Raw genomic sequence first — 25,571 nt, 5'->3', positions numbered from 1 at the left:
CCCTATATATTGTTTGAAAACTGTTTTCTACATTATATACCTACATTTGAAAGTCATTATTTCTTTTATTATTACATGATGTATAAACCTATCGATTCATATTTATTCAATGCAACATACATGACATAAATAATTCTTTGCATAGAGGTTATAGCGCAACCAAAGCTGAACTATGTTTTCTTCAAAATGAGGCAAAATAAATGGTCCATGGGCAACTACAATCAATTGTATAAACATATTTCTTCACTATAACAGATATGACACAAATACCTCTTTGCTAAGACGATGTGGCGCAATCAGTCTGGACTATTATCTTCAATATGAGGGCGCACAATCTATTACAAATGAAAGTACTAAACAGAAGTGGCATCTTCATTGACAATCTACACACTTTATTATAAAGCTATTCCTTGGAAGTAAAGAGAATACATCCTAGCTTAATTTGAATATAAAATGACAAGTTATCATACCATTAAATAAAAAAAATACAAACAAAAACTCAATTTAGGTCACATACATATAAACATATATTAATACAGACATACGCTGAACAATCAGTTTAGCTTACATTAAGCTCTGTTACAGGTTATCTGTAAGTAAGAAGCCACACTTCAGCTTTTAAAATAAATCAAAAATATGAGGCCAAGAAGTTTGAAGAAAATTACAAAATTTTTACAGAAATTGGAAATAAAATCAATGTCGGAAATACTTTCGGGACAATAAATGCCTATATATATAATTATAGACATACATAATGCAATTACTGTATATGTCAAAATTTGTCTAGCATCTGTTCCCTAAAAGTGTAATTAATAATTACATGATGATCTGTGAATTAAGAAAAAACTTTGATGGACATATGGACAGCTAGACTGACATGGTGATTCCCGTAAGTCCCAAGAAGTCGTCTAACACAGGTAGAAAGAAGTCGTCTAACACAGGTAGAAAGAAGTCGTCTAACACAGGTAGAAAGAAGTCGTCTAACACAGGTAGGAAGAGGTGGTCTAACACAGGTAGTAAGAGGTCGTCTAACACAGGTAGAAAGAGGTCGTCTAACACAGGAGTAAAAAATGCAATATTGATTTGACTGTTGATTCACATACAGTTTGATCAAGAAAGTGACCCTGCCGATCATTTACTGTCGTTTTCAAAAATACAATTTTTCAGTGAGATCTTCAGCAACTTTAAGCCCCACGTTGTTCAGCAGAAACATTTAATATACGTATGTTTATCCTATCATGTTACATTATGTAAATATATTGATGCAACTGAATATAAAGTGTATTATACATAAGCAAAATAAAGTTAACATGTTACCACAAGCAACAAATTAGGATCGCAAATCTGTGTTTTAGAAAATTGCAATCATGAATTAGAATATTCCTTTCTTGTCTGACACTTGCATACAAGTTTGAACGCAGCTACTCTAAAACAAGTAAAAGTAGTAGGATACACAATCCTTTAAAACAAACTCTCCTGCACTTACCATCTTATAAAATTAGGGTTATTTAAATATGATTTAAAGACACGTTTTCCTAGTAGATCTTGCATGACTATTGCTAAGGCATAAAAAATTGTCCTTTAAAATTAGGGTTCCTTTAATGTACGAAAATACTTCGCATATAAACACAATGGGATTTTCAACTATATATTAACAGGACAATATGATTTGGATGAAACAAACAGGCACAGAGATTTCACTATTGTCGTTCTCTTCATTCATACATCCTAGTTTCTAAAAAAACTGTTGAAGTTTATTCAGCTAATTGAAAAAAGAGTAACATTGAAGTTTGAATTTATTCATTGATGATTCTGAGCTTTAAAGCTAAAGTATTTCAAAAATTGCCCTCCTTGTATTCTTCATTTTGAATATGATTTACATGCAAGGTTAGTTGTCATTTGTATTCTATAGCCTTTATTGTCCAGAAACATTGTAATGTTTGAATTCACTCAGTGTAATCAGTAGAAAAAAAATGATTTTCTTATCAAACCACACATTGTTCTAAATCTTGAATTAAATTAACAAATCAAAATTCCAAAGAAATAAAATCCTTGAATAAAATTATTCAAATTTGATTGTGAATTCTGTGTCAAGTAAAACATGCAATTCTCTAGTATTCTACACAGATTTCTTCGAACTCACGAACTCCTAATTTGTAGCACCTTCATTAGGTTTGATCAATGTTTCTAATTCTTGGACATTTGATTTGATTGTCTCCAAAATCTCTTGCATTTTTAAATTCTTTATAATAGCATCCTCATCTTCCTTTCTCAAGGTCAGTGTTTTAATATCCTTAAGGGTATCCAAGTACTTCTTTCTAGTGAAGGTTTCTAACCTTTGGCAGATATCTGACATCGTAGACCAGGTGTCATCAAATTCTGTCTGAGGGGTGGAGGCTGAGCTCACATGAGCAGTCAAACTGTTTCGGATTAACCTAATTCTCTCGATGTCATCACCTACGGTCACCTCTCCTGCTGCTGGCTCTTCTCCCCATTTTCCTTTTGTTGGTTTAGGAATCTTTGAACAGATGTTTCTTATCATCTTGTATGTTAATGAAATATCAAATTCCTTATATCCAGAATTTTTTGCTCTTTTCAAAAGATCCTCTTGATCTGAGTTCAACTTCAGATTCATCCTCTTTTTGTTTGATAATAAATTCACCTTGTTCTCAATATCAGAAGGGGGTAATTCTGATTCTAGAATATCTCTGTAAGCCTGATTTAACACGTCGTTCATTGCCATTCCAAGTTTTGCAAATCTAGATCGGCCACCAAGGTCTTGTCCAGAGGCCTCTGGAGTACTGGAATCACATACCTTTCTCTGAAATACAGTTAAGCATAGTTATTATGACTATGGTAATGAACCAAACTTAATAGGAAGATAAGAAAAGTGTATAGAGATTATTCTACATGTAATTAGCGATGCTAGACCAAAAGAAAATTACTTTTATAAGTGTGTTATAGAAAATTGAATGTCGCGCATTTTAACATTTCCGAATGAAACTCCCATTCACCCAGGATGCTTTTTACCAACTTTGGTTAAATTCGGCCCAGTGGTTCTTGAGAAGTTGAAAATGTAAAAATTTACAGACGGACGGAGGGACGGACGACGGACAACGGGTGATCAGAAAAGCTCACTTGAGCTTTCAGCTCAGGTAAGCTAAAAATGACATTCTATATTCAAAAGACTGTGTCTGCTAGAGGGTAAATCTTAATGCTGTTCAGATTGGTATATAATTAAAACAGAAACAGGACATGTTTTAGAAACACATACGCTCCTTGTGTGGCATATGTGTGGCATTCTGAATAAAACCTTGACATTAAGCCCTAATAACCCTCATTTTGACTGAATACAATGCTCGATCTTCTGTTCCACTAATTAGCAATTAAACTAAAAATAAGCCTCTTTCTATTTATCTTATGTTTATCATTGAGATCGGCCGCGCATTTACATGTAATTGAAAAAATTCAGATGAAGAGAAACTGTAAAGAAACATACTTGGAAAGAATAATAGAAATAATATAATACAGAAATTGTACACTCTTGCAAACACTTCATCTAAGGGATATACATAAGTAAAAAACAACATTTGAAGAATTTTATGCATTTTCAATGTATGACCAATTTAGCACCAACCAGGAGTCTGAAATTCATAGTCATAGAGGAGTCTTGATGCTATAGTCGTAAAAAATCATATCATACTTACATTTTGCAATACCCTGGGACTCGAACTATGAGCCCGGGGGGGGGGGGGATATATTTCACAATTTTGGTTAAAGACTGAAAACTTCTTAAACTCATGCAAATAGTTCCTGTACAGAATGCATATCAGCAAAGCAGATTTTTTATGCCCCTGGATCGAAAGATCCCGGGGGTATATTGTTTTTGTCCTGTCTTTCTGTTTGTCTGTCTGTCTGTCTGTCTGTTGTCAACTTTAACCTAGCCCATAACTATTGCGCTGTCAAGGGTAAGGCTTTAATATTTGACATGAGTGTTCATTATGAAAAGACCTTTCCATTGGTACAGAAATTTTTGATCCTGTGACCTCAACTGTGACTTTTGACCTACATTTGAAAAGCTTTAATATTGGCCATAACTATTGCACTGTAGTCTACGTCCCACTCCAGATTTGTCTTCCCATCGGGGGCATAGTGTTTCACAAACACATCTTGTTATAAAATATAATGCATTTCAATAAAGGATCAGTTTAAATCCGTGTAGGGACCACGAATTTAACAACTTCAGCAAAGGTTTCATTACATACTATAATCATATTATAACAAGCTGTTCAGCACTACAGATCTTTCGGTCTTTTACGAATTGTTAGGACTTATAAACTATAGGACTTATATACTAAATTTAACTACGAGTTCGTCCGCTTGGCGAAATAGTAAAAGCGTCTGTTCTAGAGTTGTGGAAAAAAGAGCCGATCCTTACGTAATTTTTTTTTAATCCACTGCGGGACTTGGAGACCGCTCCTTTGGATAAGACCGTAAAAACTAAGGTCCCGTGTCACAGTGGGTGTTGGCACGAAAAAGATCCCTCACTGTTCAATGGCCCTGAGTGCCGAGTATATGTGAAAATTTGCAACCCTCCACCGGCACGTGGTGGTGTCTCCATATGAGTGAAAAATTCTCGAGAGGGATGTTAAAACAACAAGCGAACAAACAAATTATTCCGTCTACCTGCTCAATACAAGGAGCACACAGCGGGTATGACCAGGCGATAGTGGCTGCTTACTCCTCCTAGGCACCTGATCTAACAGCTGAAATTTTCGGGGGCCGTGTTTTATTCCCTTTCATAGATTTGTATTATTTGTTAGCTTTTTTTTAAAGATCTATCACTGTTTGTTATCTTAACCTTTTTCACTAAAAGAAGATTTTGAAAACTGCATTAATAGCTATTCCGTCTTGATCAATAATTATATATTGGGCTCACATCGGGTGTGACCTTTCAAAGGGGCTGTTAACTCCTCCTAGACACCTGATTTCGCCTCTGCAATTTTCAGGAATGGATTTCAACTCAAGCCTCCAGGCCTCGGAGGTAGAGACCAAGAATTTGATAATCTTTGTTACCCTGCATGTAATATTTCAAAAAAGAGTCAGTTGTTCTTGAAAAGAAGCTGAAAATGTTCAAAAGTTAACAGAAAACAACCATGTTGAACAAAAACAGATTACAATAGGTCTGAGTGAATCAAGTTTCCTATAAAATGATTTGTTCAGAAAGGAACTTTGGACCTTTATCAAGATCATGACATAACTTTAGGTCATGGGCAATCTTAGTGTGAAGCACGGACTTACTATATTTTTTTTCATTTGAAAGATTATGAAACACCTCAAGCCTATAAGCAATATTTGCGTCAATTGTGATCTTCCTATGTTTCTCCGTTAGAAGATATACACAGGTAAAATTGCAACATATGTTTAACATATGTTGAACATACGTTTAACATATGTTCTGAAACATATGTTCGCAATAAAAAACGAGCAACATATGTTTAACATATGTTTATGAACATATGTTGATCATATGTTCAACATATGTTGCTTATATGTTTTGTATGAACATATGATTAACATATGTTTGTGTTCATATGTTTTTCATATGTTAAACATATGTTCATTTTATTTCTTACTAACATTTATTATTTAATTATTTTGTATTTCTTTGGATTGCAAAGTTAACTAAATAGTACTCTTGTCCTTTAACATAGATCTTGTCCTTTAATCACTTAATACTAAGAAATCAAAGAACACAATCTCAAGCATTAATCTTGTGTTTATTTTTTCAAATTGTTTACATAATTCTGGCTTTATTTCCCTGACAGTGACTGCGTTGTTTCTGAAATGATAAATAAAAAATAATACAAATTAAGAAGTCCAAATTTCATGTCAATTACGTGTATAATTAATAAATATATACTGGTATTAGTTAGCACAAAGATTAATTACTTTGAGCACTTACAAATTTTTTCTTGGCTTGTTCTTTGTTTTCTTCCATTTTACAACCCCTTGGAACCTCATCATAGGATTTGAAATTGTCACATATTAAGGTACTGGGTGGCACCACAGTGGAGTCTCAATTTTAAGGTTCTGGTGATTAAGGTTCTCTGAAATACAAATTAAACTCTACATGTAATTTAAGTTCATACACTGAAGATATTTGTCATGTGCAAACAGATGCATACCCCATTCTCCTAAACAGTTATGATATGAGTTAAAACTAATTTCATAAAACATTTTATGGTGTTGTGTAACACCATATAATGTTATGTCTAAAACAATTTCACTCTTGAAAATATGCTTAATAACAAGAGGCCCATGGGCCACATCGCTCACCTGAGTAACTTTGGCCATGCTGTTCTTTACCAGATTTCCCCGTTGTAATACCTATTGTGGCCCCGCCCTACCCCTGGGGGTCATGATTTGAACAATTTAGAATCTACACTTTCTCAGGATGCTTCCACATAACTTTCAGCTTTTTTGGCCCAGTGGTTCTTGAGAAGATTTTTTAATGACCCAACCCTATTTTTGTCTTTTCTTGATTATCTCCCCTTGTAAGGGGACTTGGCCCTTTATTCTAACAATTTAAACTCCCCTTCACCCAAGAATACTTTGAACCAAGTTTGGTTAAAATTGGCCCAGTGGTTCTTGAGAAGAAGTTGAAAATGTGAAAAGTTTACAGACGGACAGACGACAGACAACGGGTGATCAGAAAAGCTCACTTGAGTCTTCAGCTCAGGTGAGCTAATAAAATCATAAAAAATACAATTAGTTTCTCTACATGTATACAAATGAATTTGGAATGTTGAAATAGTATAATATATCAATATTAAATGGATAATCAGATACAAATTTATGTTTGGATAACAGGCAGAGAAATAGGAAATAGACATTTTGTTTCCAGTATATCCAAAAACTTTGTTTGGAAGAAAATAACAAAGTTTGTAATACAGGGTGTATTTACCTATTCTGAAGCTAGCCTAGGGTCATAGTGTTCTTCCATGTTATTCATAGCAGACAGACTGTATATTGAACCTATAAAAAATATAAATAAATATTCATACAATAAATATTTTCTAATCAAATTCCAATTAAAACTTAAAAGAAACTTCAAAAGAGAGTGAGTACAAGTCTTTAGTTTCTCTAGTGTTGAAAAAAAATTCTATGTCAATTAATACATGACTAAGTAATAAATTAGCTGATGCACTTATAAATACATTTACACTATTATCTTGAATGCCAGATAAGGCTGAAATTAATCATCTTTCAGATATTCTATAGTTTAAAAGCCAGCAAGTTCTATCCATATCCATATCTTCAATATTTTAGCCAAAAAAAAGAGAGTTTAAATTTTGATAAAGCAAAACAGTGTAGAATTAAGAAGCAAAAAGAAATTTCTCAAAAAAATATTTTGTTATTAAAGATTCATTACTCATATGCACCCTGTAATTACTGTGATTATTTTTTACATGTATTTATTTTCACCTGTATTGTGATCGTACAATCTTCAGTCAAATCATCTTTGGGTTGAATCGTCTTAAAAGCTTTGGGTTCTTTCAATAAAAACGACACTCTGACACTAAACTCCAGTTGCTTAATACATAATAAAAACAAACATTTTACATTAATAATTTGATAAAAGAGCAGAGTGGATAACCATCTTAACAAAGGCTACATACAAACTGCAATGCAAGATTTCTACTTTCACTTTCATCAAGATCGTACATAAATATACAAACGTAACTATCGACAAAAGGAAAACAAATCTGACAAATTAGTAATGCCAAATGGTTTTTACATTCGTCGAAAACAAATCCAAAATAATGTAGCATGTAGGCCTCAATAAGATCACTAGGTGTATCGTCCTTTTACGAACTGCATTAATTACAACTACATTTAGATGTTATGCAAGTCACGAGAGTACTAGAAGTTCGTATGAATCTGTAACCGTAAAGAAATTCTCTTAACACCATGAACTATTATAAAAAAAACATAACTGATAGCACTTACTTGTTTCCAACACCCAACACTTCTGCTGCAGCAGTGACGTCAAAAATGACGTAGGTACACTTTCATCCGATAAAAACCAAAACCGGTCCGGAAATAAAATGTGGAATGATTTTAATTTCACTCATAAAATCCAAACAAAACGGGGTAAAATACAAATTTATGAATTCTTGATAAATTTGATTTGGGGAATACCATGTCATGTTCAAGAAGACAATTTTGAATTTGAAGAAAGGAGGGGGGGCTGAATTTGGAGAAACTAGTGGGGGGTGCAGGGTAACAGAGTAGTTAACCCTCCCCCTTTTTTATGTAAGCTTCTACAAGAAATTATCATTCTTTTGAATAAATGTATTCAAATTGATCTTGATACATGTTATTGAAATCAATTTTTTAACATGCAGTCTACTTGCATTAGCGGATCCAGAAGGGGGAGGGGGTGGGGAGGGGGGGTCCGGGGGTTGGTACGGGCTTGAAGTTCCTATGGTGTTATTCTATGCATGAGTGTTACGGGCACCGACCTGGACTCCCCCCTTTCAAAATTTGCTGGATCTGCCCTGACATGTTAAAATATATATAACATTTAACTGGTGTTTTTCATATTAGGCTTAATATTAAATTATTGCTGGTTCACTGATTAACATTAAATTAATTAACATATTTTTTTATATCTTTAAATTAAAATAAAATTAATTCAAATAACGATAACATTAATTTAATATTAAATGAAATAAATGTGAAAAGGCTATTGGTTATTATATAATGTTCAGTCTGAATTTTATGTGAAACTCAAAACATATGTTGAACATATGTTTGAAACAACCATATGTTTAAAATATGTTCAACAGACGTTAAGCATATAGTTAACACAAACATATGTTCAACATATGTTCTGAGTCTGCTATATGTTCAACATATATTTTAAACATATGTTCAACATACTGTCTAAAATTCATATGGTCAACATATGTTCAACATATGTTCAACCTATGTTACTCGAAACATATGTTGAACATACGTTGCAATTTTACCTGTGTAGCTAGCATAGTAACTGAAACATTTTTTTTTAAACTGGTCAAAAGACATTGGGTTAAGATCAAGACACATCTGTAAGTAATTAACAATCTTTGTACAAATGAACTTCCAATGTCTCCATGAAACATTAATGGACTGGACACGAATGTCAACTTTTTTTTTTTTTTTTTTTGTACATGTGACCTTTTTCCCAAATAGTATTTGGTCAAAATCAAGTCATGATGATACCCAGCAATTTCTTGCAATTTCAAGCAATTAATTGTAAGCAATTTCTCTGCCAGTGTGATCTTACAATGATTTTCCACACAAAGGTGGAGCCCAGTTATAAAATCAGACAAATTTAAACAAAAAGATGGACAAGATGAATCCTTACATTTTTGTTTGCTGGAGAATATAATTTAATAATTAAAGTTACCTTTTCCCAGAAACTCAGAGTCCTTTGTGTATTTATCACGTGTTTCTCCTGAAGTCGACATTTGCACTGAATGTCTTTATCAGTTTTAATATTGGAGAGCTCACTTGCAAGGGTGAAAGAAAGATCTTTCTCATTACAAATAACGTTTTGACATTTGTATCCTCTGTGGAATATTTTTGTATCGATAAATGTTTCTGTCAGTTTTTCTATGGCTTTTTCAATGGAGTCTCCAATTTCATTTGATGCATCTTTGTCTACAGTCAACGGCGTGATTCTCAATACTTGCAACTGGATATCGTCATTACAAATGCCAACAACAACAGTGTGTTCATTATGATCAAACACTGCTGCTGTTTGATAAAGACATGGACTTCCTTCATTGTCTTCATCTATTGAAACACTCCATCTTAGAAAACTCATGCAGTATGCTACCAGTCTGTAGAACACAAACATGGCAAAAGAAGTGAATCGAAAGCACAAAATGGAGGAACCTTCCCATTTATCTTCACAAAAATCAGCTTTAAATTGTTTTTTGTTCATACATGGGACATACCATGACATGCCGCCTTCTGATACAGCCCCAAAAGACTCTAAAGGTACCAGCATTTGAAGCTTCTCCATGTAAGACATAATTTCACTTTTGTGTTTCAAGTATGAAGGTTCATCTTTCCAAAGTGCATCTATTACTTTATCTTTAAGTTCTCCCGTTTTATTGAAGGATTTCCACTCTTTGATTAAATTCGTTTTGCAGTCTTTATTGATATGGTTTTCATCAGCAATGATCTTGCTGAAAGCTTTAGCAAACCACTGAATGTCAAGCACTGCATTTTCCCTCAATTTCTCTTCTTCAAAATACAAAAGAAGGCCATTGTCATGGAAACACTTTAAAAACATAGACATTTCCTCATCACTTTTAATTTGGTATTCATGGGGAAGGGATAAGTTGAGCTTCCAGATTTCACTAAGGGACAAAACCTTCCATGCTCCTTCATACAATAACTGTTCCATTAAAGCCCATGAAGAAGGCATTTCAATTTTAGTATTTATCTCATCTTTAAATAGTTCAACTATGGACATTTTCATTGACTTCAGCATTTTTTTCGAGTTGTCATTTAGTTCATCTAGACCCACTGCATATTCACGATCATTGAGAGAATCTCTTAACCAATCTCTGTCCTCATCTGGAACTGCTTCCCAAAACTCCTCAAAATACTTCTTAATTGCCTGAAAAGGTAAATAAAATCATAAAAAAAGAATACATGAGGCCCAAGGGCCACAACACCCACCTGAATCTCACTGACATTCCTGTTGTTTATTACAATATTTTAAAAAAATCCCATCTCTTTCTTCAAGAAAAAATATAATTGATTGAATCCAAACAACAATTTCCATATATTTCCATTTCATTTTTTTTCTCTGTGATAACTCTTTGAAAGTTAGTTGAGTTGATTTCTTGATCATTCTACCTGAATGTAAATTTCGACAAGCAATAGGTCAGGAGCTAAGGTGGCCTAATATGCATGTAAATCTCATGCATCTGTCTTTGTGTCTGACGCTAAGGATGCCTAATATGCATGTAAATCTCGTGCAGCTCTCTTTGTGTTTGACGTCAGTGAGAGGGGACTATTGAAATTGACATGGGAGGCCTAGTGTAATTTAAATCTATTAGTCTAAATTTTTAAAATCGAAATTTACAATTTTATTTCACAATGAAATGGAAATATAAGGAATCACTGTCTAGTTAGTAGAATATGCCTGGGCATCAACGATAGTTGAAAACGTGGGATAATTTGCATAACGGGCGAAGCAGTGATTCCTTAAATAATTGCAAAATAGTGTGGCTCTTGTTTTTGAAAAAAAAAAATTTCATAAAATTCCTTTTAAAATATTGATCCCTTATTGTACCCAACCTGAACTCCTAGAGCTATATTTTGAGAAACCAAAGGCCCATGGGTCACAACGCTTAACGAGTAACTATGGCTCTTCTGTTTTTATCAGCAGTTACTATAGTTAAATTGTGTTGAACGATAATTTTTTCTTTGTTCATCTGTTTTTTTAGGAATGTTATGCATTTTGGTACTCTTGTATCACACATCACAGCCCCGCTGTTCTTGAAAAGAAAAATATTTTAAACATTGTTCTAATATATACAAACCCATGCAAAATTCCATTGTAGCCCCATTGTACCCCATGGGGTCATTATTTGAACAAACTTGTTTCTAAGGATGATTTCACTAATCAATTAATCCAGGTTCATTAGAAAATGTTTATTTTCATGTACACTGTATATGCGGTCTTATTTAGAGGACCATAGGTCTTCCAATTGTTCAACTGTAAACAGGTGTAAGCATCAGCATGACAGAGGAATCTCAGATTAACTGCAAGAGTGGTTTTATTTAATAGCTTTAATTTCAATTATGAAAATAACATTAATCAAATCATAACGAAACCTTATACATAATGTAATTAATCGATATATTTTCATTACCCTGTGAACTACAAGGTTTCCAGCTAGCATTCTTACTCATTGACCTTGAGAAAACTTACATGTATGTGGAAGTATGGCACTTTGTCTCATTATTTTAACTATTCACTGCTTACGTAGAATTACATCTTAATGAAAAAGATGGTAAGACAAAACAAATTCTTGTTTACTGTCCCCATTAAACAAGGGAACACAAAAGTGGGATGCCGAACTCTTCTCTCTTTTAAATGATGCTCTAAACGCCATGCTGCTGCAGTCGCGTTATGTACGCCAAGCCTCGTTTTGAAAACAGGAATTTTGCATGGTCACGTGAATAGAGCATATTTTCACTTTTCTTATTTATCTACTTAAAAATTCATTTGAATAAATTTGAATCCCCTTTACCCAAGAATGCTTTGTAGGAAGTTTGGTTGGAATTGGCTCAGTAGTTCTGGAGAAGATAAAAATGTGAAAAGTTAATGATGATGACAACAATGCTGAAAGACAAAGGTCAAATTTTGATCAGAAAAGGTCATTCTTTGGCTCAAATGAACTTAAAATACAACTCTGTGCTAAGTTGAATATTTAGATTTGAAAATGTATAATTTCAGTTTAAACATTTGTACTCAATTTTTGTTTTACAATCGAAATCAGAAAAAAGAATAAAGTAAAACATGCTTGTAACAAAGTGCCAGGGATGGGTGATTTTGTTTCATAATTATATAATTTCTTATATCCATTAACTTAAAAATATATTTTAAAGCCACTGGGAATGAAAATAACTTTGCTGTGAGCGTCTTTTCATTATAAACATGTGTTTGCTATAAGTTTGTTGTACTGTAAATTTACCTTTACACTCTCACGATTTGTTAATGATCTGTTAATTTCTCCTAATTTACATTCACATTGAAATACCTCTGCTAGGATAAATACTTACAGCTGTAGATTTTCTTTCTGTGTGTGTGACAACAAGAAACAGTGGTGCCTTTTTGCCTCCAAATGTCTTGATTGAGGTAATCCAAAACTTCAGGTAGTCTACAAAAACAAATAGAGCATCATAATAAAATAAAACAGGCAGATGTCTCTGACGAGAGTGTAGCTCTTCTGATTGTACTTACAAACAGTGGGAGGATAAGGTTGTACAGTGAGTTAAACTTTTTTTTGGGTTATACAGGTATAAAATTATCTGTTTCATATTTGGATATTTTACTTGAAAAAGGAATGGCAATCTAACAACCAAGCTTAATGATAAACGTGATGACTTTAACTTTTCAATCGTCAACTTCCCATACTTATGCAGCAATATACCTTCATCACCAGCATACAGGGTTTATATCTCTCAGTTGATTCGATACGCAAGAGCATGCTCTACGTATGTACAATTTCTAAAACGAGGTAAATTATTGACAAACAAGTTGATGAAACAAGAATAACAGCAGTGTCGTTTAAAGTCATCATTTTGTAAGTTCTATGGTCGATACGACCTTGTCAGCAAATACAATTTATCTTTGAGTCAAATGCTGACAGACTTTTTTTCATACTAATTGTTAGGCCATTATTTACACACTGAATTGACGGCGAATTTTTCCGTTATTTCCCGAATATGACAAGGAGCACATGGCGGGTGTGACCGGTCAGCAGGGGATGCTCACTCCTCCATGGCACTGATCCCACCTCTGATGTTTTGGAGGTCCGTGTTTGCTCTCTTCCTATTTTGTATTGTTTAATGGACTTTTGAGTTTGAATACCGTTTGCTATCTTCATATATTTCATTATACAGGTATATAATTATATGTCTAGTTGTTTTTAAAGATTCTCCAACAAATTTATTCAAATCAAGCAAAAATTTTCGGAAATAGGTTTTTGAACGCATTCTTCTAACTTCAGTAACTAGAGCAGCACTTTACCTTGACATTAAAAACGGCCTGCACAAAAGTGTATCGTAATGTACCATTCTTGTGTACAGGTACCAACTTTAATGATAGAAAATTAAATAATAAGGAATGAATTTAATAGCTACCAAAAGTTAACACTGTGTAACCTGGGTTGAGATAGTAAAGCTTTATTAACCGTGAAGCGGTTTATAAAAATAAAAAAAAAACATTAAGTGTTCAAACCCAGGTTATACCAGTATTACTTTAATATTTATTAAAATCATTCCTTAAACTGTAAAATCACATATTTTCGTGGTTTGAAGAAAAAATATGGGCTTGTGGGGATTTAATTTTAATTTGTAGATGAAGAATTGTTGAGTAGATATGCATATGACATTTTACGTTTTGTGGTGGACATGAATTCTTGGATCTCTTCATACCTCGAAAACAACAAAAAATAAACCTCCACGAAAATTAGTGATTTCTCAATAATTTAATTTTCTATCATTCAATGTAAAAAAATAAAATAATTTACCAATCAAAAATGCCTTCAATTTGTACAAAGAGGAGTGATGCAATTTTGAATAAGGTCATTTTCACATAGGAAACACAGGCTATAGAATATAATTTTTTTAACCAATCAAACGGCGTGTTATAACCATAACTAAATTATTCGAAAAATACGACTAATCAAGGTTTTTGCTGAACTTGAAAATTTTTTTTAAAACATTTTCCATTACATTCCCTTATGCCCATTGGGGCCCCACCCTATCTCTGCTGGTTATGATTTGAACAAGTTTTACATTTCACTAACGCGAGGTAAGGAGTTGATCCTTATGTCGCGGGTTCGAATCCCACTGTGGGACATGGAGACCTGTCCTTCGGATGAGACCGTATAAACCGAGGTCCTGTGTCGCAGTAGGTGCTGGCACGATAAAGATCCCTCACTGCTCAATGGCCGTAAGTGCCGAGCATAGGATAAAATTTGCAGCTCTCCACCGGCAAGTGGTGGCCTCTCCATATGAGTGAAAAATTCTCGAGAGGGACGTTAAACAACATACAAACAAACAAACAAACATTTCACTAACTAAAAATGTTTAAGGTAGAACCTATGTCAGAAAAGTCTTTGTCACAAGATTTTCAAACTTTTCAAAATGATAAATTAGCACTCGCTTGTCAATCAGATAAAAATATATGGTATGTTTCCATGTTATTAAATGTAGTACAACCTATGCAACCTGGAATGATAATTTTAAACTGCGACTATATATTTTCAGCCATTTTTAGGGGTACTGATCATAATGAGAATATAGAAAATCACAACAAAACTTCTACAAACATCGTCGTTTATAGACTTTATCAACTGAACTGTATTAAGCAATATTATTCAAGAATAAATTCTTTTTTATTCAATTGACATAAAAGATTAAGTCCACATTTCAACGAATACAGGCAAATGAGCTCAATATTTTTTTAGTCAATTTACCACCTAAATCTGTAAATATTTTTCAAAAGTCTTTGTCATATAGTTTTCAATCTTTAATGTGATGAAGAACATACCCAAATAATTACAAAAAGTGATTAAAATATATACCTTTCCCCACAAACGAATGAGAGACACTCTATTTATCAGTACTTCTTTTGTTGACCTTTCTGCACTAACACAGGATTTAATTATTAAATGACTGTTTTGGGGTTACGTTCAGATTTACAATGTAAATATTTATCAAAAAATGCAATTTTTTTTATTTAAAAAGATATTTTTGGGAAACATTATTATTATACACCAACCATTATGAATAATTAACAAATAATTATGAAAGGGAATGCACGTCATTTCATGATAGACATTACAATATTTACACACAATTTTAACAGACCTTTGACTCAGAGACATTTTTATCAAGATATTGTACTATCTAGATTTCTTAGGATTTTTAATTTCCTTCAAAATAGTTGCATGTCATTCACATTATCACAGTTGTGTAACTTCATTACATGAGACAGTCTTGGAGATAAAATGGTAAAAAGTAACATTAAATTAATTATGACGTCATAATGGATCTAGCATCAAAAAGACGGTCTAAAGTGATTTACTTGATATGACGTCATACGACGTAGGTTCTACGTTAACATGTTTAATCTTTTATGGTCCAGTGCTTTTTTGAAATTTTAAAAAGATCTCATTAAGATCTCACTTATTTTAATTATCTCCCCTTAAAAGTGAGTGAAGCCCTTCATTACAACATGATTAAGATAATGACAGACATATTTTGATCAGAAAGCTCACATGAGCCTAATGCTTAGGTGAGCTAAACACTGATTGAGTTACTGTGTTATGATGTATAAATATATACACTCAGGCATAAACAGATGATCCTCACATTTCTACCAGCTACCTGCTACAATTAAGCACTTCTTTAGCCTGCAGGCCAGAGTGTCTGTTACAAAATCATAATCTCACCTTCACTAATGCCAGTCATAAAGACATAAACTTGATATCACAACATCATGTCTTATCTTTGTAAGTCTTGATATCACTACATCATGTCTTACCTTTGTAAGTCAATATCATGACATCCTGTTTTACCTTCGTAAGTCTTGATATCACTATATCATGTCTTACCTTTGTACGTCTTGATATCATGACATCATGTCTTACCTTTGTAAGTCTTGATATCACGACAACATGTCTTACCTTTGTAAGTCTTGATATATTGACATCATATTTTACCTATGTAAGTCTTGATATCATGACATCATGTCGTACCTTTGTAAGTCCACACAGAGAAGATTGATCCTTCTTGATTATCTTTCTCTTTACTGACAACATCTTCAAATCTCTTAGTCATGTCCAACACAAGGATGAAGAAGGCCTTTGGTGTTACATAAATTTGGTGGAAGGCATAATATGCTAACTGCCCAGCAAAATCCAGCATGCTTACTGTTGGTAACTTTTCTTTTTCAGACAAGATTTTCTGAAAAATTTCATCCTTCACCATTGCTTGTGCTTCTGAGGAGAGAACACTGGCCATTGTCTCTACTGTATTCTCTTCTTCTGTGCCCTCAGTTGGTGAACGAGACATTTCCATATTATCTTCTTTCTTTTCTTCTTTGCCTTCAGTTAGAGAACTGGACAACTCAATATTTCGTTCTTTCTTTTCTTCTCTGCTATAAATTACTTCATTGTTTTTATCAGTATTTCCTCGTTCCAAATTGTCATGTTTTTCATTTGTAGCAGAGACAGAAACTTCACTGCTCGGGTCTGGTTTCAAATCTGCAGTATTTATCCTGATAAATGTCTTTAAGGGTGAGTCTTCATCAGCCACTGTAAAAAAGGAATTTTGTTATTTAGTTAAGGATTTCCTTTTAAAGCACATCATTTAATGGCTATATATCTCTTTTATCAAAACTGAGGATTGACAACAAACATTTTACCAATTGTATCATATTATATATTTATATATATATATATATATATATATATATATGTATATATATATATATATATAAATATATATATATATAAATATATATATATATATATATATATATATATATATATATATATATATATATATATATATATATATATATATATATATATATATATATATATATATTTATATATATATATATAGATTGATTGATTGATTGTATGTTGTTTAAGATCCCATTCAAGAATTTTTCACTCATATAGAGAGGTCACCATATACCGGTGAAGGGCTTCAAATTTTGACCTTTACTCGACACTCAGGGCCATTGAGCAGTGAGGGATCTTTATCGTGCAAACGCCTGCCTTGACACGGGGCCTCGGTTTTTTAAAGTCTCATCCCAAGGACCCACAACTTTCACTTCAAAGTGCCGAGCGCATGGCGAAGGAACAGTTGCTACCATTTTTTATTGACTTAGCTCAGTCGAGGCCGAGATTTGAACTCAAGACCTCCCGATCACGGAGCGAGCGCTCTACCAACTGAGCTAACATGAATGGTATATATATATATATATATATATATATATATATATATATATATATATATATATATATATATATATATATATATATATATATATATATATATATTAGGGATGGCAATCGAATACAGAATTGCCATTCAGTTAACCGCAAGACGTTCCGACCGATTAATCGGTTAATCATATCACAAATTCTCTTTATATTTCATTTTATGCTCTGCGAAAATAAACAAAGCTATAAAGATGTTAAATGTAGAAATATTATGTTGACTTATCAGAACACTATTTATATCTTATCTCAATTTAAGAAGGAAAAAGGAAAGAAAAATAAAGATACCCGGTAGACATGCAAGTCTCAGAAACATTAAAAAAATCATAAGAGATGTCACACAAGGTCATTCTGTATTGTCACAATACTAGTAATCAAAACTAAGTCTAAATCTCACTTAATTTACAATGTTTGTTTAATAATATAATTTAATGGGTATAACTGAAAAGGATAGAAGAGGTACAGTACACATAATCAGTTCACACTGCTGAACGATCATTTAATTAAAATCATTAAGAAACACAGGACAGTCTGGGTAACAGAATGGTATTTAAACAACAATTAACAGCTCAAAATCTGACCAATTACCCCAACCATGTCAATCCGGAGCCCTAATTATTTCCAAATCACCTTAAATTGAAAGTTGAAAATGCAAACATTTCAGATATTTGTGTTTTTTTAATTGAATTTTTAGGAAATTGTGTTCAAATTTACACAAATTAAAAGTTCCAAAATAATTGCTTCTTTATAAAAATATTTAAAATTGTGATTATCAGGGAATCCATTTCACATCTGAAGTACAATAAAGAGAATACCTGAATGAAGATACATGAGAAGGAGTTATTGCCCTTAGCAACATTTTTAAAGATTGAATAATTGATTAAATGAAGAAAATATGCATTTTTTTAAATTCTTTTACTTAACAATATTTTTCATTACACCAATTGAAAGGCATTCGTACAAAAGATATTATTCTATTGGGTATAAGTTTAAATTAATAACGGTTTTTGCAAAAACCTATGACATCACAGGAGGATACCTTAAGTTATTGCAGATCCTAAAACATGCATGTAGATATACAGTTAAACATGCTTATGATGAAGTGCCAGGGACGGACAATTTCACTTTGTTATAAGGCGTAATAATTCACTATACCTGTTAAGTTTACAATATATTTTTAAGTCATGGGGAATGAAAATCACTTTACTGTAAGGTAAAGGATGAATCGTTTAAACTTCCAAATCAGGTCTGCCAATAAGTTACAAAAAATTAAATTAAAGATTTTCTACATATTTTTGCCTCAATCTTTCCATCAAACATTGTAGTTTATTAGTTTCAATTTCAATTTTTACTTCCTTGCGCTGTAATTAGGTATTTATGTGATTAATATAGCAGGGGTGTGTTGTTTACATTGATTTCTCATGGACTTTAGGCCACACCCCCATTTTGCAAGCCCATTTTTTATATGAGTGCATAAATGTTTCAAGTTGTCGTAAATACGGTCAATGTAAAGAGTAAAGTTATACTAGCCATTTACATTCATGAAAGAAATTGAGTTTTGCGCTCATTTGTTATTTTCCAATAAGGTGCAAAATCACGGGTGCTTGTCTCCATAGTAAAGGCACCTTGTTTACAAATTCCAACCCGTCTTTGACCTCATGAATAACAAAGCACTGAACACGTGCCTCAAATCTATTCACTTCATTGTCTCTAGTGTCTGCGAGCTATCGATGGTCAAATCATTTTTCAAATGGGTAATTAAAATTCTGGGAGAAAACTTTTTTTAATGATTAAGATGTTTTAATATTTTCAGTCGATTTTGTTTGATTTTTTTTTTTTCGGTTTCTATCAATTTATATTGATGTCCTGTAGCATATAGGTTGCACTCACTGCTTGCGTCTCATAAATACAGAATTTTAAAACTTAAATTACTGTGGGTATATTTTATACATTTGCCATTGTTCCTAAATATACACCAGTGCTTCTTTCATTGACTTGGAAGATATGAAAGATTTTTTCAGTTAAAACTGTCATTAATTTTATAGTCCGTTATTTGAAAAACACCAATTCATCATATCTTTAGAAAAATAATTTGTTTGTTACAAGTGCACAAATGCATGCTTCCAAAAGAAGAAACCTTCATGGAAAAAAAAATGAAGTACGGAGCGCTAAAAAAAAACTGTGTATCGGACGAAAAGTCACTGGATGAATACATTTGCACAAAAAGCACCCCTAATTTGAATAGAAGGAAGCTTCAGGTTTCTTCTGAAGCAAATGCTATAACCTTTTACATTGGCACAAAATTTCACTTTTTTTTTTTTTTTTTTGGCAGATCATGTAATAGAAAGTCAATGTTCGCAGGTATTTTTAAAGCACAATGTTTAAAAGCAAGAACATGCATTTGCATGACCCTTTCATATGTCCAATCTAGATATTAGTAAAAAAAAATCAGTCGAATGAAAAAAGGCATTAAAAATACCTTGGAGTGATTTATTATTTATCTTACTACAGGGAGAGGGTTTGTTAAAATCAAAAACTAGAAGGAGTAGATTTTGACAATTAATGAATTCCTAAATGAGGAAGATCATATTAACTTGTCTGGCATGAATAAACAGGATTTTTTGAAGCAATGCAATTTTGACTGTACAAAGTACACTGACACGGATGTTTCTTTATCCACCAGCGATGATACTGACGTTAAACTTACATTTAATTGACGTTTAAATTTTCACTTTCTTAACTATCTATTTTTTATACACTGAGTGTAGTTTTTTATCATAATTCAACCGCCTACGTGTATTTGTTGTAGTACTCGGATTCTGCAAAATTATATATAATTATGCAGTATGTATGAAAAATTTCTTATTATGTACGTAATAAGCTTAAATGGATTAACTATCTCTTTTTCAAAAAAAAAAGGTTTCTTTAAAGTGTGAAAAATAGTGTATCCTTTGTTATACGTTCTGTTTCCAAATTCCATTGTGTATTTAATATATAAATAATTTAATGAATTGCTAGTAAATCACTTCAAATACGACACATAAGTTAAGCAGAAAAGATATCAAAGATATGCAAGCCAAATTAAAAATGTATCCTTATATTTTGTCGGTCTCTAGCATGAAAAAGGCTTTTTAGGTGTCAGTTAATCATAAAACTTAGTACACCTCGAACACGTACACGCTAATGTATTCATACTAATCGCACAATTGATAGATGCTCCGCCTTCACGTTTAGATAATACAATGACCTACATAGCTGTAATGGCGAAACAGGGATTTTACAATGAAGTATACGATTTTATTTAATCGATATAATGTATATATTGAAAGTCTCTTTCCCCAAAAAATCTTTTATGAGTATCTTTACAGACTATGCTTGAAGACTTTAGCTATAATATAACAATGTTCTGATTTGAAAAGGTAAAATTCTGCATTTAAAAAGGGGCGAGAAAGCAGTGTTATGAGGATTCATTCTTTATTGTAATCAAGTTTCCAATAAGCATGTTTTATTGTATATTAATAATTATGTATACTGTCCTCACATTGATAGAGAGGTGAAATCAAATGGTGTGTTCAACACACATGTACATGCAGAAATACAAAATTCAACCTGCATTTTCATAATTTCTACATATATTTAGATTTGTTTTCATGTTCCGTCATGGATCGTAGAATGATGAAGTAATTTTGGTTACATGGTTAGCTTAATATTATGGTGTTTTTTCATGGGTTCGCTACAATAATAATTCTTACTAAAAAATCAAACAAGGGGGATACGGAGCAAAGCTGTGGATGAACTCAATTTTTGTGGAAATCTTTGCAAATAACACACACACCTGCTTGACAACAGCCAACAAAGAAAGCAATGTGTCATTAGAGTGACTAAGATGACTTTAAAAGTCCAAATTTGTCAGGATAAAATGATACATGTATTTATGAAATTATAAATTCTAATAATTTAATTAATTGGCAATCAAAGTCAAAAATACACAAGTCAGGTGTGAGATTTGGAATAGGTTTGATAAATTGACTAATAGTTTTAGATCACATGGGAAATACCTCTGCGAGATAAGATTTTCAAAATAATCGACACACAGGGCACCTGCTTGTATAACTTCATTAAATCTCCTGTTGTGGTCCAGCCTTCCCCAGGGGGAAGGGTGTCTCATGATTTTATCAAATCTTAATTTACATTACCTGACGATGCTTCCTTGTGAATGTGACAAATCATAGCTTTGTTGTTCTAGGGAAGAAGAGTTTTAAAGATTAAACCAATATATTCTGAAGTTAAACTTTGATTGCCCATCCTATCCCACCCTAATCATGGGGGTCATGACTTCAACGAAATTGAAGCTACACTATGTCAGCAAGCTTTTGTATAGGTTTAATCTTTTCTACCCCTGTGGTTCTTTGGGTTTTTATATGACCCCACAAATTTTTCACTATTTCTTAACCTCCCCTTAGAAGTGGGTGAGGCCCTTCATTTGAACAAACTTGAATCCCCTTTCCCCAAGGATACTCTGTGCCAAGTTACTGCATCTTAAACTGTTTTTATGAAATTTTCAATTCTAAACTTAATAAGCATGCAAAAGTTAAAACAAAGCGTGTGAAAACAGAATTTCGCACTAAATGGTTGACTTCAGAAATAAATGATGCTAGGAATTTACGAGATCAATTCCATAAGCAGGGTGACATGGGCAATTTTAGATTATGGAGGAACAAAGTCACCTCTTTAATTAATGATGCAAAATGTACATATTATAAAACAGTAATTGAAAAAAGTTCTACATCAAAGGAAATGTGGGGTCATTTAAATCAGCTGGCCTCAAAATCAGATAAAAATTCATCTCCTCCCAATATAACATATAATGGGCTAGATCTTGATAATTTACAGGATATTGCAAATGCTTTTAATGAACATTTTGCACAAATTCCCAAAAAATTATTAAATAATCTTTCGTTAAATAGTTTTGAATCAGAAAAATTGAAAAGATACACTGAGACAAAACTTGGAGATCATGACTTTTTTGAAATTCCTTTGATTAATGAAGCAAAAGTACATGATATGTTGAAGAGGCTTGATGTAAACAAATCTGCCGGCATAGACTTTCTTGGACCTAGATTGCTTAAACTTTCAGCTAGTATAATATCCAAACCTCTAACACATCTAATAAATTCTAGCATAATCAAGGGATCCTTTCCTTCACAGTTAAAAGTCGCAAAAGTAACTCCTCTATTTAAAAAAGGTGATAAATCTGACCCAGGAAATTATCGCCCAATCTCAATTTTACCAACTATATCGAAAATTATAGAGAAGCATGTAGCAGAAAATATACGCATCTTTACTTCTCATTTTGATTTATTAATGAAAGCACAATCTGGATTTAGAGAATTTCACTCGTGCCAGACAGCTCTCACAAAACTAACTGAGAATTGGCTGCATGCGATAGATCAAGGAAACTTCGTTGGCATTACTTATTTGGATTTTAGCAAAGCATTTGATCTCGTAAATCATGATATACTAATTAGAAAACTTAAATGCTATCACTTTGATCCAATATCAATAAATTGGTTACAATCATATTTATATGATCGAACTCAAAGTGTTAAAATTGGTGCATACACATCTGAATCACTGCCAGTCACAGCAGGTGTGCCACAGGGCTCTATTTTAGGTCCTTTATTATTTCTGATATACATCAATGATTTACCATTATCTGTTGAACATTGTAATATTGATATGTTTGCTGATGACACTACAATGCATTTTCATGGTAACAATATTTCACGTATTGAAACAACTCTTAATTATGACCTCTATCAAATACAAAACTGGTGTCAACAAAATCAGATGATTTTGAATACTGATAAAACAAAGTGTATGTTAATGGGAACACAACAAAAGAAATCAAAATTAGAAAATGCTAATCTTCATTTAGAACTTTACGGTCATCCCCTTGAAAACGTAAGAACAGAGAAATTATTAGGTGTTCACATTGATCATACTCTTCAATATACTTGTCATGTAGATGCAGTTTGCAAAACTCTTACATATAAATTATTTACTTTACGAAAAATTAAAAAGTTCCTTCCACTGCATACTAGAAAGCTATTTTATAATGCATTTATTTTACCATCAATTTTATATTGTCTATCCATTTGGGGTAACTCTCCTCAAACTCACATCGACAGAATATACAGACTTCAAAAAAGAGCAGCTAGGATTATTTTAAATGAAAAATATGATGCACCTTCAATGCCCTTATTTAATAGTTTAGGCTGGCTAACGGTTTATGAACTTCTATATTTACAGAAAAGCATCCTAATGTTCAAAACATTTCATGGTATGTCTCCTGACTATATGCATGACTTTTTTGAATTTCAAAGTTCTGGATCATACACGTTACGCTCAGAGACAAATTCAGAACTTCGTTTACCAAAATATAAAACAATTTTATTTAAAAATTCTTTACAATATTCAGGGGTTATTATCTGGAATGAGTTGCCCATTAGTATCAGGAATTCCCAATCCCTTGCAATATTTAAAAGTAAGGTTGAAAATTTTTTAGTTACGAAACGTACTGATTCTACATAAATTTAAATATGTTACTCCCCCCCCCCCCCCCCCGGTACTCTACCCTTTCCACCTTTTAATGAAATTTTGATGTTTTATTTATTCTATTGTAACATAGTGTTTATATTTTATTGTCTCATAATTGTGATTTGTGCTTATTGTATATATACATTGTATATGTGTGATAAAGAAGGCCCTGAGGAAGACTAGTGCTTGCACTAATCAGGTTACCTTCTATAAATAAAGTATTATTATTATTATTATTATTATTAATGATGCAACAGTTTATCAATAAAAATCTGTTGTTCCCCCTGGCCCAATATGAGTATTGTTCCAAGTTATGGCATACACAGAGGTCATAGGAAGGTAAGAAAATATGTCAATTTCCGAATTTTCTCATTTTTTATGCAAATTTTCATCAATTTTACAGCACATTTTGTTTCAGAAAACATAGAGCACAAGCTTGCCTATCTACCAAATTTATATATTTCATACACTTGCATCAGATGCATATTGTGTATAAGATCTCAGATAGGCAATCTTGTGCTCTATGTTTTCCAAAGTGAAAAGTATCTCAAATTTGACGAAATTCCACCATAATTGAGGAAATTCGGGGAAATTTCTCACTTCTTCACCTTCTTGTGTCCTCCGTGTAAGCTTTGAATCAAAATTAGTCCTGGTTTTAAAACAAGCATCATTTTAAGTTCTTTGCTACAAACTATCACAGTTTTAACTGTGTTCTGATAATAAGGGGCCAGATTTGGCAGTTACCATACCTTGTCCTTTCAATCAGAAAAGCTCACTTGAGCCTTCGGTTTAAATCTAAACGACCTGAAGATGATTCCATATGAGATTCACCTTTCCTGGCCTATTGGTTCTTGAGAAGATGATTTTTAAAAGATGCCATAATTTTTTCACTATTTTGTAATTATGTCCTTGTAACTTTAACCTGGTCACTCATTCGGAAAATGTAGGTCAGAACCAGCATCTGTAGTAAGTCCAGTAGTACATGAATGCATCCTTAGATGTAATGGAGTCTCAACTAAATTTTATATGTCTTAATTATTTTTTTTTTTAATTTAAGTTCAATATTTTAGGTAATGTGGAAAGAAATCTTGGCTTCTACTACCAGAGTGAATGTAATTTAACGAATTTATGAAGGAAGTTGTTTATGATTAC

The 25,571-nt window shown here is 32.6% G+C and overlaps 1 protein-coding gene and 1 long non-coding RNA gene across 2 annotated transcripts; both read right to left on the bottom strand.

Annotated features, from left to right (window-relative positions):
• Positions 1–371: 371 nt before the first annotated feature.
• Positions 372–18,416, bottom strand: LOC133203457 (probable serine/threonine-protein kinase pats1). Its single transcript, XM_061339236.1, has 5 exons — positions 18,401–18,416; positions 16,566–17,123; positions 12,859–12,956; positions 9,458–10,681; positions 372–2,821 (listed from the first exon to the last, which is right to left on the bottom strand). Exons 1-5 carry the CDS (start codon positions 18,414–18,416, stop codon positions 2,150–2,152), a joined length of 2,568 nt encoding a protein of 855 aa, XP_061195220.1. The 3' UTR covers positions 372–2,149.
• Positions 5,762–7,035, bottom strand: LOC133203796 (uncharacterized). Its single transcript, XR_009723475.1, has 3 exons — positions 6,968–7,035; positions 5,966–6,110; positions 5,762–5,842 (listed from the first exon to the last, which is right to left on the bottom strand). It is a non-coding gene; the product is annotated as an uncharacterized LOC133203796 (long non-coding RNA).
• Positions 18,417–25,571: the final 7,155 nt, after the last annotated feature.

Source organism: Saccostrea echinata, unplaced genomic scaffold (genome assembly GCF_033153115.1).
Source record: "Saccostrea echinata isolate AGI-Se365-2 ecotype Australia unplaced genomic scaffold, CSIRO_AGI_Sech_v1 ptg000051l, whole genome shotgun sequence".
NCBI lineage: Eukaryota > Metazoa > Mollusca > Bivalvia > Ostreida > Ostreidae > Saccostrea > Saccostrea echinata.
Note: the sequence above shows the minus strand (reverse complement) of the source record. Positions and strands in the feature narration are given on the sequence as shown.

Coding starts and splice junctions, on each gene's coding strand:
- LOC133203457 (XM_061339236.1), bottom strand. Junction 12,957..16,565: donor CTCTGTGTGGACTTACAAAG/GTACGACATGAT, acceptor TTGTTTTTGTAG/ACTACCTGAAGTTTTGGATT. Junction 2,822..9,457: donor CTCTGAGTTTCTGGGAAAAG/GTAACTTTAATT, acceptor ACTGTATTTCAG/AGAAAGGTATGTGATTCCAG.